Raw genomic sequence first — 15122 nt, forward strand, 5'->3', positions numbered from 1 at the left:
TAAAGATATACAAATGAAAGAACCTGTATTTACTTGTGAGAAGAAAATAAAACAATTACAAGTACAAACCTGTCTATAAAGACCACCCTTCGGAGAGCCAAAATGTGGTCTTTATTTGGAGGTGGTCTTTATTTACAGGTAAAAATACACTGTAAATGCTAAAACGGGAAACAAAACATGTGGTCTTAATAGCCAGGTGGTCTCTGTTCAGAGATGGTCTTTAACACAGGTTTGACTGTATATGAAAATAATGGTATCACATTCATACGTTATAAGAATACAATAAAAGAGCTTACAAGCAGATGATGTTTGGTCTAGTAGGAAACGTCTCTCAAACGAAGTCTTACCATCTAAAACAGAAAATTCTCCCAAAATTATTAGACATCCGCATGGAAATTTTATTATTTTGAGGTAATGCTAAAATCATCGCGTGAAAATTTTGTTGACACAGAATTCGATATCAATTTATGTTTGAAAACGAACGAAAAAAAAAACCCCCAACAAAACAAACAAAAACGGTAAAAAATGTCACGGAATTGAAGAAAGATGACTTTGTTCACTTTATATCAGCATTGTCATAGACATTTTTATTTTCTCATTGATTCTTTACTGAGCTACTTTACAAAATATACATGTCAAGAGGGTTTCACCATTGACCACACCCTCAACACTCTCAACACTCAGCTCTAACACATTTTGATAGGGATTAACAATCAACCCGAAGTGTAAACTAATTTTTAAGGTCATTTGTTATCTTAAGTCGCTTTTAATCGACTGAAGTCGGTTTCCATCGATTCATGTCGAACAAACTTACGCCAGAGACAATATGGACTGGGCAGTTAAATATTAAAAAAGAAAGAAACTGAGAGACTTACCGTACACAAACAATCTAAGGAAAAAGGGTAAGATTTTACCTTCAGTTTCTGGTACAATTTGCGCAACATTTTGAACAGCCAGAATGTATAGTAGAATCCACACATCTAAATACACAGTTAAAACACTGATTTTACTTGGACACAACAATAATAAGAAAAGTCGCAGAAAAAAAAAGTTTTCTTAATATATTTATTCGAAACGCTTATCTAGTAAATTTGATAAAACTTCCATTAGAAGTCGCCAAGTGACTCAGTTATTATATCTTGTCCACTGGGAGCACTGAATACACAGTTCCGCCTAAGTACATGTAGACTATTGGGACGTGAGAGTTGTTGCAAATTTCATTGAAATAGTCAACAGATCCAGTAAAAATTTTCAGGAAAAATAAAAATTCAAGATACATTTAATTAGCAGGTTTATCAAACTCACGCTTTTTAATTTCTTACAAATGTACCAAATAGTAAACAAAGGTTTCACATGGTTCAAACCTATATATGCAACCTCAGATGTTCTTTTCTATTCGTAATTTAGGATATACAGTTGAAAGTCGGTATCACAAATTCCAAGGGATCGAGCGGTGTACTTCGAGACAACCGAAATTCACTTTAAAATGATATTTCGTTCACGTGGTTTCGGAACATTATTTGAAAATGTCTTCGAGATAGCCGAAATGTTTGAATAAGCGAGTTCGAGATATCGAGATTAAACTGTATTGCTATCCCTAAATGCCAACAAAGGATCGTTTGCATTATACGCCAAACGGTAACCCTCAAGATTCTTGTATGCATTATTCACGCCAAAAATACTCTTATAAATTTGAATATTTTCCACAAAACTAGGTGTCCCTTTTCCTTGAAATCAAAGAACATTTGAGCGCCGCTGTGCGAAAACCAGCAGGACTTTGCAACCAGAATGGATCCACATCAGCCTGCACATTCGTGCCGTCTCATCTTGATCCACATTGTTCGCTTATCAGTTATTGAAAATTTGAAAAAAATTCATTACCACCGTTGGAGTTCTTTGCAATGATGTATAACATTCATGGTATTGTCTTAATATTTACAAAAGACAAAGAATTGTTACAGTAAAAACGGTTCACACAATAATTGCATATTACATTTGATTGAGGCATATTCTCAAGGTCATATCAAACATATTTTAATCGAAATAGAAGAACTAATGTTACACAATACCTCTGCTCCATATATAGGCCATTATTAAATCTGTTCTTCTACTCGTTAAACTCTATACGCAATTTTTGGCAGATAATGATAAGATTTAATAGTGTTCTAACTTATATGTACTTTGATATACGTATATACATGCATATTGTGTACTACAACCGATTACTCATTTATACACAATCTATTCGTCTTGTTACGCATGTTTGAAGCAAAGAATAGATTCTACAAGTACGAAAGTTGCTCATACTGAAGAATTGGATAAAAATCGATACTATTGTCTACCCTGGTTTATTGATTAACGCTATACACTGTTGTCTCCCTTCAACCGTCTAGGCTGGACACCACTAAATGCAGCCTCTATATAATTCTATATAAACCACACTTCAAAACCAGCTCTGCAAATCTATTTTCTAATATATCAGGTCTTGGCAGCCTACCATCTTTCAAAAGCTAAATGTTAGTGCAACAAAAATATCTAAAGAAAATATGGTGTTAACTTTTATATAAGAAAACTGCGACCAGCTAAAAACTCACCATCTAAAGTACAGCAACTTTTACACCGGTTCCGGCTTGTTGACAGTGGTATTCTTGCACCACTTCCTGTTTTCATAATTGACAATTAAACTTACCCACAGTGAATTTATGTCATCTACACAACCTATATTGCTTGTAACAATCAACATCAGTGGCATCAATCAATGTCCAATGAAACAAAAATAAGGGGAAACAATTGCACTATATTTTAATTGGGTCTACTTGTGACTAGACCTCGGAGGCTTACACTGTATTTGGTAGTGATCAGCCTCTAGTGCAAGATGCATCTAAAGGAAACTCCGTGCCAAACAAAGCAGTGTATGTAGTACTGATAGAATAGGTGCTGGTGTCTTCGTTGTAGATCCCAGGCAAACAGACAGTCTGATGGGGTTTCATGTCAGAGTTTGATATCTTATTCGTGTGTTTGTAAAAGTTACAATTTCTGTTTTTGAATGTTAAACTATGAAGACATTAAAAAGTTAAGAATTATAAGTATTTATAAATACAAGTCCTAGGATGACGATAAGTTACTCCAAAAACGAATTTTGAAGAAATAGTATGTAAATTACCAAGGACGTAAATATCTTTTAAAAAACTGCAAAAATATATGGACCACCATTTTTATTATTTAATGTACACGTAAAACAGAATGGCTCGAACTATTTACGCCTTCAAGCATGCCAGGTTTTTGTCATTTGTACCATTAAACAATTTTATATGAAAGGTCCTCTTACGAAATTTTGTTGGATGATAAAAATCAGTATGTCTTAAATCACAAATTGGTTATTTGCGCTGCGCGATTACAAGACGCACAGATTGGTTATTTGCGTCAAACATTTCAAATGCAGTTACTGCCAATATCATTACACAAATTACGCAAAGGGTAATTATTGCAACACACTAAACAAATTATTTAGATACGCTTACATTTAAAACAATAATGGTAAGCAATCAGTACGTGCTTTAGAAATGCATATGTATTCACATGAGTTTATGGATCTTTCTGGCGCATTCATCAAACAAGTGATGCCCGACAAAAATTGCTTGCTTTTCTGCTCTTTGAGTTCTTTCCTGTCTTATGAAACTTATTTTTCTCGTTTATGTATTTAAAGTTGATGCCATTATTATGTGCCAGGCCAGACATTAAAATGAAAATTTGAAATTTCGCAAATCGAAAGGACAAAATCGTCCTTTACGACAAACATTGTACTGACTATAGGTTACAACACACTAAAAGCTGTTCTTCTTTATTCTGTATAAAACTGACATACATGTTGTATTTCAAATGGCCGCAGCACACACCAGGACCCATTTAAATGTCTGTAACTTAAATTTTCCTGAAGAATATTATCAGTGCTGAATAAAAACTCAAAAAGTTGTGGTCATGTTTGATGCAAGAAAAATATTTTCAGTCAAACAAACAAACTGCAAAATAAGCTAAAAATGAGACTCTAAATTGTAGTGGTGGTGTATGATCTAAGTTTCCATGAAACATTTTGTCATGTGGTTATTTCATTATGAAAACGCTGATCTTAATGTGACTTTAGCAATAAAAATTGCAAAGAAAATAAGAAAAATAGCTCTACAGAGCAAAACACACACACACACACACACACACACACAAAAAAAAAAAAAAAAAAAAACAAACAAAAAAAAACCCCAAAAAAGTGAGGACTACCATTGTTTTTCGCGCCATTTTCCTATTTAGTGTTTGTATGCCAAAAGCGCATCAACGAAATACAACGAATAAAGTATAATTTCATAAAACTCAAGTTTTCTATATGCCATTCAGTGACATCAGAGAACATTTTACAAGAGGATATCTGTTTTGTTTCCGTATAAGGTCGAAATACGCAAGATGTTATAAGCCGCGCCATGAGAAAACCAACATAGTGGGTTTCCGACCAGCATGGATGCGCAGTCTGGTCAGGATCCATGTTGTTCGCTTTTGGTTTCTCTAATTGCAATAGGCTTTGAAAGCGAACAGCATGGATCCTGACCAGACTGCGCGGATGCGCAGGCTGGTCTGGATCCATGCTGGTCGCAAACCCACTATGCTGGTTTTCTCATGGCACGGCTTTTATATTTTCACGACCATGCTGAAAGTTGCACGATGGTACTTTTGTACTCTTATAACTTCTATGTACAGTTAGTATTTTTTCTGCCTTTACAGCCACCGCTGGTAATAATTGTTTTTCGCTAGATTTCAAATCTTACATTATTTATTAAATGTATTTTGTTTGATCCTTTGCAGTTTTCGTTGGGCAAATAAAATTAGGTTATTTTCAATATACATGTTTAGCTGCTTGTACTGTGCATTTTAAACATCATCTCAACTTGCCGAACGCCATGAGAAACCTTTAAATAAAGTCGCGGCCTTTTCCCACTAAGCTGTGTTGTAGTTTTCATTTTTACTGATAAGTTAGTTGTAGTGGGTATGACAGACGTATATGGCCGGACGCTAACTCATCTGCCAACGAAATGATGATATTGTCAGTTATTAGTAACTTTAACTATTGCTTTCTTTAAAAATGGCTGATGATTTTGTATCTTGTTTATGGCTGCTGTCATTCCCTGTTATATACGGTCCATTGATAAAATAAACATTTGTACATGACAAATTCATTATCAAACTCAGCTGAGATCGAATATGTTTTGCGAACGTGAGGCTAGGTCGTTAGTTTCTTTAAAAATGCCCATTATTTTGTATCTTCAAAAAACATACTGGCATCCAGAGAAAGCGTGGTGTTGGAAGCTGTTGGATCATTGAAAGCTATTAGCGGCAGAAAATAAGTTGATGCTGATTAAAAATGACGGTTACAGTGATTCTCAGTTGGCAATGTTACAAGCAACATCACGTTAACAAGGTCAGTTATGGCATAATACCGGACATGCGACCACAAGAAATATATAGCAAATACAAATAAGTTCAGTTAAATAACCACTCACGTTTGTTAGGACAGAACAATAGGACATATGGGTAACGCGACACACGTGCATTAAATTCACAACAAACACCATAATTATCATAGCTTGGAAATATCTTTTACCAAATAGATTACAATAATTACACAATTTCAGTGAAGCATAACTTGACTGAGAAATGCGTCCCTTCTCTTCCGCCTCTGAAAATAGAAAACTGGCTAGATAACACACTTTCTAAAACGAAATGATAAAATATGATTCCTTCACCTTTACAGGTTTAGCATGCTGGTGGCAAGTGATTAGTGCAGACCAAGACCAGCCTGTACGTCCGTGCAGACTGATCATGGTTTGCATTGTTCACTATTCATTCAGTAAATTTTTCAATGAATACCTCTTTGAATAATAAGTGGTACAGCCCAAGCTGAATGGTGGACCAGTCCATTTTAGAAATTTAACATGGTAAATGTTTAATACTTTCAAAGGTTTTCTAGTTTGCCGGAAGTACTTTCGTATTGGGAAGTGACTTCAATTGTGCCGTGTACTTAATTTCTGTCAGTGACAACAGCAAAAGGCAACTTACTGGTAAACACAGACACTAAATGGGAAATTGTACGAAATAAAGGAAGTCGCAAAATGGTGGATTCAAACAGTTCTCGATCTTTTTGCCGAACTAGTCTAAAATCTCTTCACTAAAATGTCAAATGAATTAATACAGTTGTATAAACAATATTAAAAGTTATTTAGTTACAGAATTTTCCTCTCCTGTTATCTTAACGGAGATAACCAATTATACCAAAACACTACTAAGTCGCAAAACAGCCATAGCGTAAAGTGAAGTTTCAATCCATTCCCTGTGGTTATTACTGAGATCTCAGATTGCGTACGAAACAAAAAAAAAATGCCTCGTCGGAAAAGGGACGTACAGAACTTTATAAAAGTGCAAAACAGAGTTATGGAACTTTTGTGTTACATGTCTGATCATCACAGTAAACAAGTGCGTGAAGTTTAAATATATTGTACGGTGCCCCTAAAGTGACATGTTACACACATTTTTTTCAATTAGGTAATGTGAGACTTTTTTTATTTCGTTTAAATCATTTCGTTTAAACGAAATGATTTCGTTTAAACGAAATAAAAAATAGTCTCACATTACCTAATTGGAAAAAAAGTGTGTAACATGTCACTTTAGGGGCACCGTAATATTGCTACCAGTGATAACAGACATATCAGCCTACATACAAAAACATAGCTTTCAGAGGATTTAAAACACTCGTACAATCTGACGATCACAGGTCAAAGCATTCTGGTGTTATTAAGCGGAAATTATCTTGCTTACAGAGGGACCATATGTGCATCTGAACACTTAATACGACAATGACCATAATCTTTATCTAAGAAAGGTCGAATTCAAGGGGTTCATGGTGAATGTGCTCTGTGCGCTAACGGTCATTGTGATCTTAACCTTTGACCCAAACAGCTTTATGAGGTAGACCACTTGACCCAGAACTTGATAGCATGATTAGGCCAATGAAGTAGATGATCCCTATTGCTTTTGGTTTAATAGGTCAAAAGGCAAGGTCACATGGGCCTGAACTTTGAAAATGGTTTCCACTCAATCAATTGAAAATCACTTGACAAAGAACAGTCATACTTAATAGCATGTAAACGAAGTAAATGGACCGTATTGTTTCTGGGGTCAGTAAGTCAAAGGCCAAGGGCACATGCATCTGAACATTGAAAAGTAATATTTACGGTGCAGTCACTTGAGAAAAACCTTCAAAGTTGATAGCATAATTGGGCTAATGAAGTCTATGGCCCCTACTGTTTTCTAGTAATGGAACGACAGACCAACTGACCGACCGACCGAGGCGACCAACAGGTGCAAAGTGATATACCTCCGCTTCTCTGAAGGGGGGCATTGTAACTGTTATCTCACAGTTAATTTCTCTATCCGAATTGCATGAGAATTCCTGTTGTTTCAGACACCTGACACTAATAAGGGCCATTTACACCGTTGTTTTTAGTCGAGGATTTTTCTGATGAGCACATGCGCGATTATCAAAATTTTACACATCTTAAGTAATGCTAGATAATTCCATTCGTGACCGGTCCTTAAAACGATAATAATTAGTTTCAACTCGAATAAATTAGTCAAAAATTTATATTACGTAAAATGAACTAAGTCGACTGAAACTCACAGCAGGTATGCAGTCAGAACCAAGATATGGATGGTCCGTGCATTTATTGTCGCAATATCTTCCACAGAGTGCTCGAACATCCGGGTCATTACAAATGCATATTTCCGTCTGTAAAAGTTCACAAACCAGTTCACTAGTAACGGGATCTCCGCATTTGTTTAACTGTACATCAACTGGCTTGTCTGAAATAAATAAAGAAACAAGGTTAAGAATGTATGATGCATGTAAAGGAAATAGTCCATTAAATTACAGGCTGAGTTTGGGTAACGGTAACAACCAGTCAACAAAATAAAAAGACCTTTTAAGACATCTAGTCTTATACATTTGTACTTTTTTTATTGCATCTGTCATATATAGTGAAATAAAAGATAAGGCGTAAAAAAGTGTTTGTTTCCGGTATCCCGACATACCATAAAGTTTTGGCCCGACCCTAAATGTTTTTATTGCCTTCGAGAATTGTTTTTTTCAACTTTTTAACAAAAAGTTACAAAACTGCACATTTTATGCTTTAAACATGGTCGATGATGTAAAAATTAACTTACTGATGCTCTAAAGGCATAACCCCCTATTTTGTATTAATGTTTTGACACAAAATTAATTTACGAAAAGTCCCACTTAATAACCCCCTCCCCCGAAAAAAATACCGACCTACCTACCCTAATTTGTTTTAGCATGTTATCGGAAACGAACATTGTGGTGCCCCTCTATCCAGAGTACTTTTTGTTGATATAAAATCTTTCCGGTAGTTCTTTTCGGTATTACGCACGTTTTTATCGCCACTGAGGGCGCCATGTTTGTTTTTTCTGAGTTTCAAGTTTTTGAGTCGAAATTCTCTTGTATAGCCGCTCATGGTGTAAGTTTTATAGTTACATTGTATAATTTGAAGCTGTTCTTTGTGACTGTAAAAATGTTTAAACCTGTCAAGCCATATAGCCTTTGATACAGGCGATTTTTATGACATGCTATTCGCACCTGAATTTTCTCGAACCATGTATTGTTGTTTTGTAAGTCGAACATCTTTATTAAAAGGTTGAATGTCAATATATACTGTTTCTACGCATATCATGTAATTGATTAGGACTTGTTAGACGTTAATATTGTCCTTTATATAATATATTTAACAATAAGTAATTTTCTTGTCCTGCTTTTTTAACGAATTGTAATTCTAATTTCAGTAATTTACCCGATGGCACGATATACATTAAAGAGCTTGAACAGTCAGTGTCTTCGTCTTGTCAATTGGGTTCGCTAGCTGCAAAGTACATCTTAGGGCAGCATAGTAAATTAACCGTGGCTTACGAGTGGATATAAGTAGTGAGTTCCAATGTCAACAAAAAGGCTTCGTAAATTAACAGAAAAGGCCATGTCATCTTACGAAGAAAAGGTACACAAGTTTGAACATAACTTTAAAACTTTGGTGCAGACATTGCTTGAATTATCAAAGCAAGATGTAACATTGTCTACATTACACAGTTTAGATAAAGAATTTACATCTGAAGTTGAAGATTTCGAAACATTATATCATGAGTTCTGTAAATACCTACAATTAAAACATACAGAAGAGAGTTTGAATCTATGTAAGTTAATTGAAGAGCAACATGAAATAACTATTCAGACAGTTACAGCTTTTAGGGACAAACTAACTAGTCTGAAACACCAGCAACCTGAACTTGAACAATCTGAGTTGTTTTCGCCGTGTCGTTCTAGAAGCAGTCGATCAAGTAGACATTCATCAGCGACCAGTAGATTACTTACTGAAAAATATGCGGAAGCTAAGGCAGCTATTGCCAGAGCAGAGTATGCTGAAAAGGAAGCAACATTGAAGAAGGAACGAGCTGACCTTGAAGAAAAGGAAAAGATTCTGAACGCTGCAAAAGCTAAGAGAATATCAGAGATAGCAACCGAGCTAGATGTGTTATCTCACAAAAAGATCGCGGCTGCAGCAATAGCTGAAGTGGAAGCTATTGAGAATATGAGTGAAGGAGGTAGTGGTAAAAGTGTGTTACAACAGTTACCAAAGCAAATGTTTGAAGAAAAGGTTGTAAACTTTGTAAGTTCTATGAATCAAGTTAAGAAAGAAGATGCCCGAGAAAGCATAGGGCCTTCACATACAGATAAAACTTCTCATGAAATTCCATTGGCAACCTACTTGCTAAGAAAAGATATTCTTATGAACAGACTTACATATTTTGATGACAGTTCAGAACAATATAATTCTTGGAAGAGTACATTCAAACAAGTTACTAGTGAGATAAATGCCAAACCGGCTGAAGAAATTGATCTTCTAATCAAATGGTTGGGAAGGGAATCAAGAAAACACGCACAAAACTTGAAGTCGGCTTACATCAGAGATCCTATAGCTGGATTACAGCAGATTTGGCACAGACTAGATGATAGATATGGGTCGCCAGAAGCAGTTCATAAGGCAGTTACAAGAAGGTTGGATACATTTCCAAAGTTAACAATGCATGATACTACAAAATGGTATGATTTAGCAGACTTGCTAATGGAAATTGCAGGCCTGAAGGATGATTCCGTATATTCAAGCACACTTGCATACTTCGATTCTTCAGTTGGAATGTCTCGTGTATTATGTAAACTGCCTCAAAACATACAAGAGCGATGGGCAGTGTTTGTAAATACATACAAAAAGAGGAAAGGAGTCGTATTTCCACCATTTCTTGTGTTTGTTGAATTCATTAGTGATCAGGCGAAAATTCGTAACGATCCTAGTCTACAACTTACAGTGCAGGTTCAACATAATCGCGGAGAAAATATGAAAACACCGGGAACCTAATTCGCGAAGAAAACAGATGCCGAATTATCACAGAAGAAAAATGTTACTCCTAGTGTTCTGTGTCTCATTCATAAATCTAGCAAGCATTCATTAAGTGATTGCTATGTGTTTAAGAAAAAATCACATGAAGAGAAAAGAAAATATCTGAAAGAAAACAAATTGTGTTTTAGGTGTTGTCAATCAAATCATGAAGCAAAATATTGTTCTGCTGCGGTAAAATGCGGCCATTGCAATAGTGTAAATCATATTACTGTTATGCATTATTTCCGTGATGATGGGGAGAAACAGGCTCCAGGAAAAAACAGTCAACAAGTAGATCAGGTCAACAACAGCTGTACAAACATTCATAGTCAAGCTTGTAAATCTTGTGCAAAAATTGTTCTAGTCAATGTTTATTTAGATAATAATGTTAACAATGTTGTTAAATGTTATGCCATAGTAGATGAGCAGAGTAACAAAACATTAGCAAAACCAGAATTGTTTGACAAATTGCATATTGATAGTATGGAATCTCATGAGTATCGCATAAACTCCTGTGGTGGTACCACTTACACTAGTGGTCGTAAAGTTAGCAATTGTTATGTTACATCCATTGATGGTTCTACCTGTTATAAATTGCCAACTGTTATTGAATGTGCTGACATACCTAATAACAAGTCAGAAATTTGTACACCTGATGATGTTAGGAATTTTTCACATTTGTCATGTATTTTTGACCAATTACCGCAATTTGATAGCAGTAGCGATATTCTCATTTTGTTGGGAAGAGATGTGATTGATGCACACCGTGTGTTAGAACAAATAGTTGGCCCATTAGGAACACCCTTTGCTCAGCGTATCGGCTTAGGTTGGGTTGTGGTTGGGGAGTTGTGTGTAGGGGATTTTCACACCCAAAACACTGTAAATGTAAACAAACTTCAACTTTTGGCCAATGGTAGACAGTCTTTATTTAAGCCTTGTGATTCTGTGTATGCAGTTGTTGACAACTGTTACAGTTATGACCCAGTATTTATTAGGAGAGTTGATGATAACCGACCTTCTCTGTCCGTTGAAGATAGGAAGTTTTTGCAGATAATGGATGATGGCATGCAAAAAGATGATAGTGGTCAGTGGTGTGCTCCCTTACCTTTTAAAAATCCTAGGGAACGTTTACCTGACAATCGAGACTTAGCTTTGAGAAGAGCACAGCTCTTGCATTCTAGTCTGCGTAGAAATCCTGCTAAGGAACAGCTACTTGTTGAGTTTATGTCTAAGATTTTTGATAAAGGTCACGCCGAGATTGCCCCACCCCTCTCCAAGGGTGAAGAATGCTGGTACTTGCCTGTGTTTGGTGTTTTTCATCCGAAAAAACCAAACCAAATCCGGGGTGTGTTTGATTCGTCAGCTCAGTTTGGGGGTATATCTTTGAACTCCGTCTTACTTAGTGGCCCAGATCTTACAAACAGTTTGTTAGGTGTGTTGATTAGATTCCGTAAGGAGCAAGTCCCTGTTACGGCAGATATAGAACAGATGTTCTATTGCTTTTCAGTTAATGAGAAACATAGGAATTTTTTGCGGTTCCTTTGGTACAAGGATAATGATCCGAACCAAAACTTGATAGATTATAGGATGTGTGTGCATGCATTTGGCAACACATCCTCACCTACCATTGCTACCTATGGTTTGCGTAAGTCGGTTGCGAATTCTGATCCAGACGTGCAAGACTTTGTGTCTAAAGACTTCTATGTGGATGATGGTCTTACATCTAAATCCACCCCTGGTCAGGTGGTTGATTTGATTAAGAGAACACAAAAAGACTTAGCAGCATGTGGTTTACGTCTGCACAAGATAGCCTCGAGTAGTGCTGATGTTATGAAATTGATAGATGTTGAAGATCTTGCAAAAGATATTAAATGTTTAGATTTTGATAAAGATGTTTTACCCATTCAGCGTAGCCTGGGGATGAATTGGGCTTTAGAAGTTGATAGCTTTACTTTCAGAATCGAGGCCTCTAGTCGTCCTCTCACAAGACGTGGCATTTTAGCTACCGTGAATAGTCTGTTTGATCCTTTGGGGTTTATGGCTCCTGTAACAGTCATTGGAAAGCTCATACTGAGACAGTTGATGTGTTTTGACAAGGATTGGGATGATCCAATACCTCCAGATATTAAGTCCAAGTTTTTATCTTGGAAGGAGTCCTTAGAAACCCTTAGTAACATCCAAATACCTAGACCCTACTTTAAAGTGTCTCTCGACAAGTTCACACACTTTGAGCTTCATATCTTTTCAGATGCTTCTGAATTAGCTATATCAGCTGTGGCATATATGGTTGGAGTGGGCCTTGGATGTAGAGACGCCAGTTTTGTTTTAGGAAAGTCTAAGGTTGCCCCTCAAGCAGGACACACAATCCCTAGACTAGAACTGTGTGCTGCTGTACTTGCAGTTGAGTTAGCAGATATTATAGTTGAGCACATAGGGATAACTATCTCAGAATTTAAGTTTTATACAGACAGTCGTATAGTTCTTGGTTACATTCATAATCAGTCCAGGCGCTTTTATACTTACGTAGCAAACCGAATTCAAAGGATTCATCGGTCTACCAAACCTCTTCAGTGGAGTTACATCTGTTCCTCTATAAACCCAGCTGACATTGGTAGCAGAGGTTTGAGCCCTGCACAGTTACAGCTTAGTACATGGTTTTCAGGACCTGCATTTCTGCGTAAAATTACAAAGGATTTACCAGAGTTCTTTCCCTTGTTACATCCTGAAGTTGATACAGAAATCCGCCCACAAGTAACTGCTTTAACGACAGTTACTTCTCCCGGCCTATCTTGCAGCTCCTGGTCAGACAGATTTGCACGGTTTTCTAGATGGAACAAACTTGTAATTGCTATTTCTTTTCTTAGATATGTGGCCCGTGCCCATCACATGAAACAGCCTGATAGTGATTTGCTTAATGCTCAAGTTCATTATAAAACCCCAGATTTTAGGAGACAATCTGAATTGTTCATTCTCCAGCAGGTACAAGGGGAAGTGTATGAGCAGGAGTTAGAATCTTTGCAAAACAACTGCCCAGTTCCTAAAAGTTCGCCACTGTACTCCCTTGACCCTTTTCTTGATAGTGATGGGTTGTTAAAAGTTGGTGGCAGGTTGCGGCGAAGTAGTTTATCTGACCATGAAAAACACCCCATTTTTTTGTCTGGAAAACACTCTGTTTCAAGACTTATAACTTCTCATTGCCATGAATTGGTGCAACACCAAGGTAGGCACTTTACAGAGGGTGCAGTTAGATCCAATGGTTACTGGATTACTGGGGGCAAGAGATTGGTTACTAGTGTTATTTTCCACTGTGTAAAATGCAAGAAATTAAGGGGGCATTTTGAAACCCAGAAAATGTCGGATCTTCCTTTAGATAGAATTGAAAGGTCTCCTCCATTTTCTCACGTAGGGATGGACGTGTTCGGCCCTTGGAATGTAGTTACAAGGAAGACCAGAGGTGGTCAAGCATGCTCTAAACGCTGGGCTGTCCTGTTTACGTGCTTAGCAATTCGGGCTGTGCATATTGAAGTTATAGAGGAGATGACATCTTCAGCCTTTATTAATGCTTTAAGGCGGTTCATGGCTATAAGGGGAAAAGTTAAGGTGTTCCGTTCCGATCGCGGAACAAATTTTGTGGGTGCCACAGATAGCCTTAAGATAGATGCTATAACTGTGGAAGATCAGGAGACTAGAAATTTCCTGTACAAATCTGGTAGTATTTGGTTATTCAATCCACCTCATAGTTCCCATTTTGGTGGATCTTGGGAACGTATGATTGGTATCTCACGAAGAATACTTGATTCCATGCTTAATAATGTTTCCAACCTCACTCATGATGTTTTGGTTACGGTGATGGCAGAGGTTTGTGCAATTATAAATGCACGTCCGATTGTACCCGTTTCTAATGATGTTGAAAATCCTTGTGTGTTGAGTCCATCTTCTCTTTTAACTCAAAAGTTTGTTAGTGAACAGGCATTGGGAGATATGGATATTAAATTATTATATAAGGATCAGTGGAAAAGGGTTCAATACCTCGCTGACCAGTTTTGGTTAAAATGGAAGCGGGACTATCTCCAAACCCTTCAGAAAAGGCAAAAATGGAATTGTGAACAGATTCCTGTAGAAGTTGGTGATGTTGTCCTTGTGAAGGACAAAACTCTAAACCGTAATCAGTGGCCGATTGCTCTTATTTCTCGGGTCTTTCCAAGTTCAGATGGCCTTGTTCGTAAGGCTGAGGTTGTTATGAACAAAGATGGAAAACGATCGACTTACCTTAGACCCATTGTTGACTTGGTGCTTCTTGTGAAAGCCAAAAATTAGGCATTCATTTTTTGACAGTATTTACTAATTCAGTGATGATGTCATAGTGATTAATCAGGATTGTTTTTTAAATTGTTGAGTCATGGTATAAAAAATAATGTTATTTTTCATGCTTAAACAGTTTAAGCCTAAAATGTGAATCTGTAGTAAGAAATGAATGTTTAATATCTTCCTAAAACATGCTATGTACATTAGGAATATGACTTCTTATATATATGTATGTGTGTATGTATATATATATATATACCTTTTTTTTTTTCTTTTTTTTTG

At 36.6% G+C, this 15122-nt stretch overlaps 3 protein-coding genes across 13 annotated transcripts in view; 1 reads left to right on the forward strand and 2 right to left on the reverse strand.

Moving 5' to 3' along the window:
- Positions 1-2140, reverse strand: part of LOC123542395 (integumentary mucin C.1-like) — a 64854-nt gene extending 62714 nt beyond the window's left edge. For 4 of the 11 annotated variants that reach the window (XM_053531851.1, XM_053531855.1, XM_053531854.1 and 1 more), the window contains exons 1-3: positions 2070-2137; positions 915-980; positions 297-350 (exon numbers count right to left, since the gene is read on the reverse strand). In XM_053531851.1, coding sequence (XP_053387826.1) covers positions 297-350; positions 915-980; positions 2070-2091 — 142 coding nt within the window. In that variant the 5' untranslated portion in view covers positions 2092-2137. Of the gene's footprint in view, positions 1-296; positions 351-914; positions 981-2069 lie in introns of all 11 variants that reach the window. The other 7 variants (XM_053531849.1, XM_053531848.1, XM_053531847.1 and 4 more) reach the window with 3 other exon arrangements.
- A 3477-nt stretch (positions 2141-5617) lies between these two features.
- The window catches only part of LOC123542394 (uncharacterized), a 36914-nt gene continuing 27409 nt past the window's right edge, over positions 5618-15122 (reverse strand). The window contains exons 21-22 of the mRNA XM_053531859.1: positions 7718-7899; positions 5618-5719 (exon numbers count right to left, since the gene is read on the reverse strand). Coding sequence (XP_053387834.1) covers positions 5672-5719; positions 7718-7899 — 230 coding nt within the window. The 3' untranslated portion in view covers positions 5618-5671. The remainder of the gene's footprint in view (positions 5720-7717; positions 7900-15122) is intronic.
- Positions 8447-10753, forward strand: LOC123557228 (uncharacterized). Its single transcript, XM_053531860.1, has 2 exons — positions 8447-8570; positions 8893-10753. Exon 2 carries the CDS (start codon positions 9042-9044, stop codon positions 10512-10514), a length of 1473 nt encoding a protein of 490 aa, XP_053387835.1. The 5' UTR covers positions 8447-8570; positions 8893-9041; the 3' UTR covers positions 10515-10753.

The sequence above is a fragment of the Mercenaria mercenaria genome, chromosome 19, assembly GCF_021730395.1.
Source record: "Mercenaria mercenaria strain notata chromosome 19, MADL_Memer_1, whole genome shotgun sequence".
NCBI lineage: Eukaryota > Metazoa > Mollusca > Bivalvia > Venerida > Veneridae > Mercenaria > Mercenaria mercenaria.

Coding starts and splice junctions, on each gene's coding strand:
- LOC123557228 (XM_053531860.1), top strand. CDS start 9,042: ATGTCAACAAAAAGGCTTCGTAAATTAACAGAAAAGGCCATGTCATCT.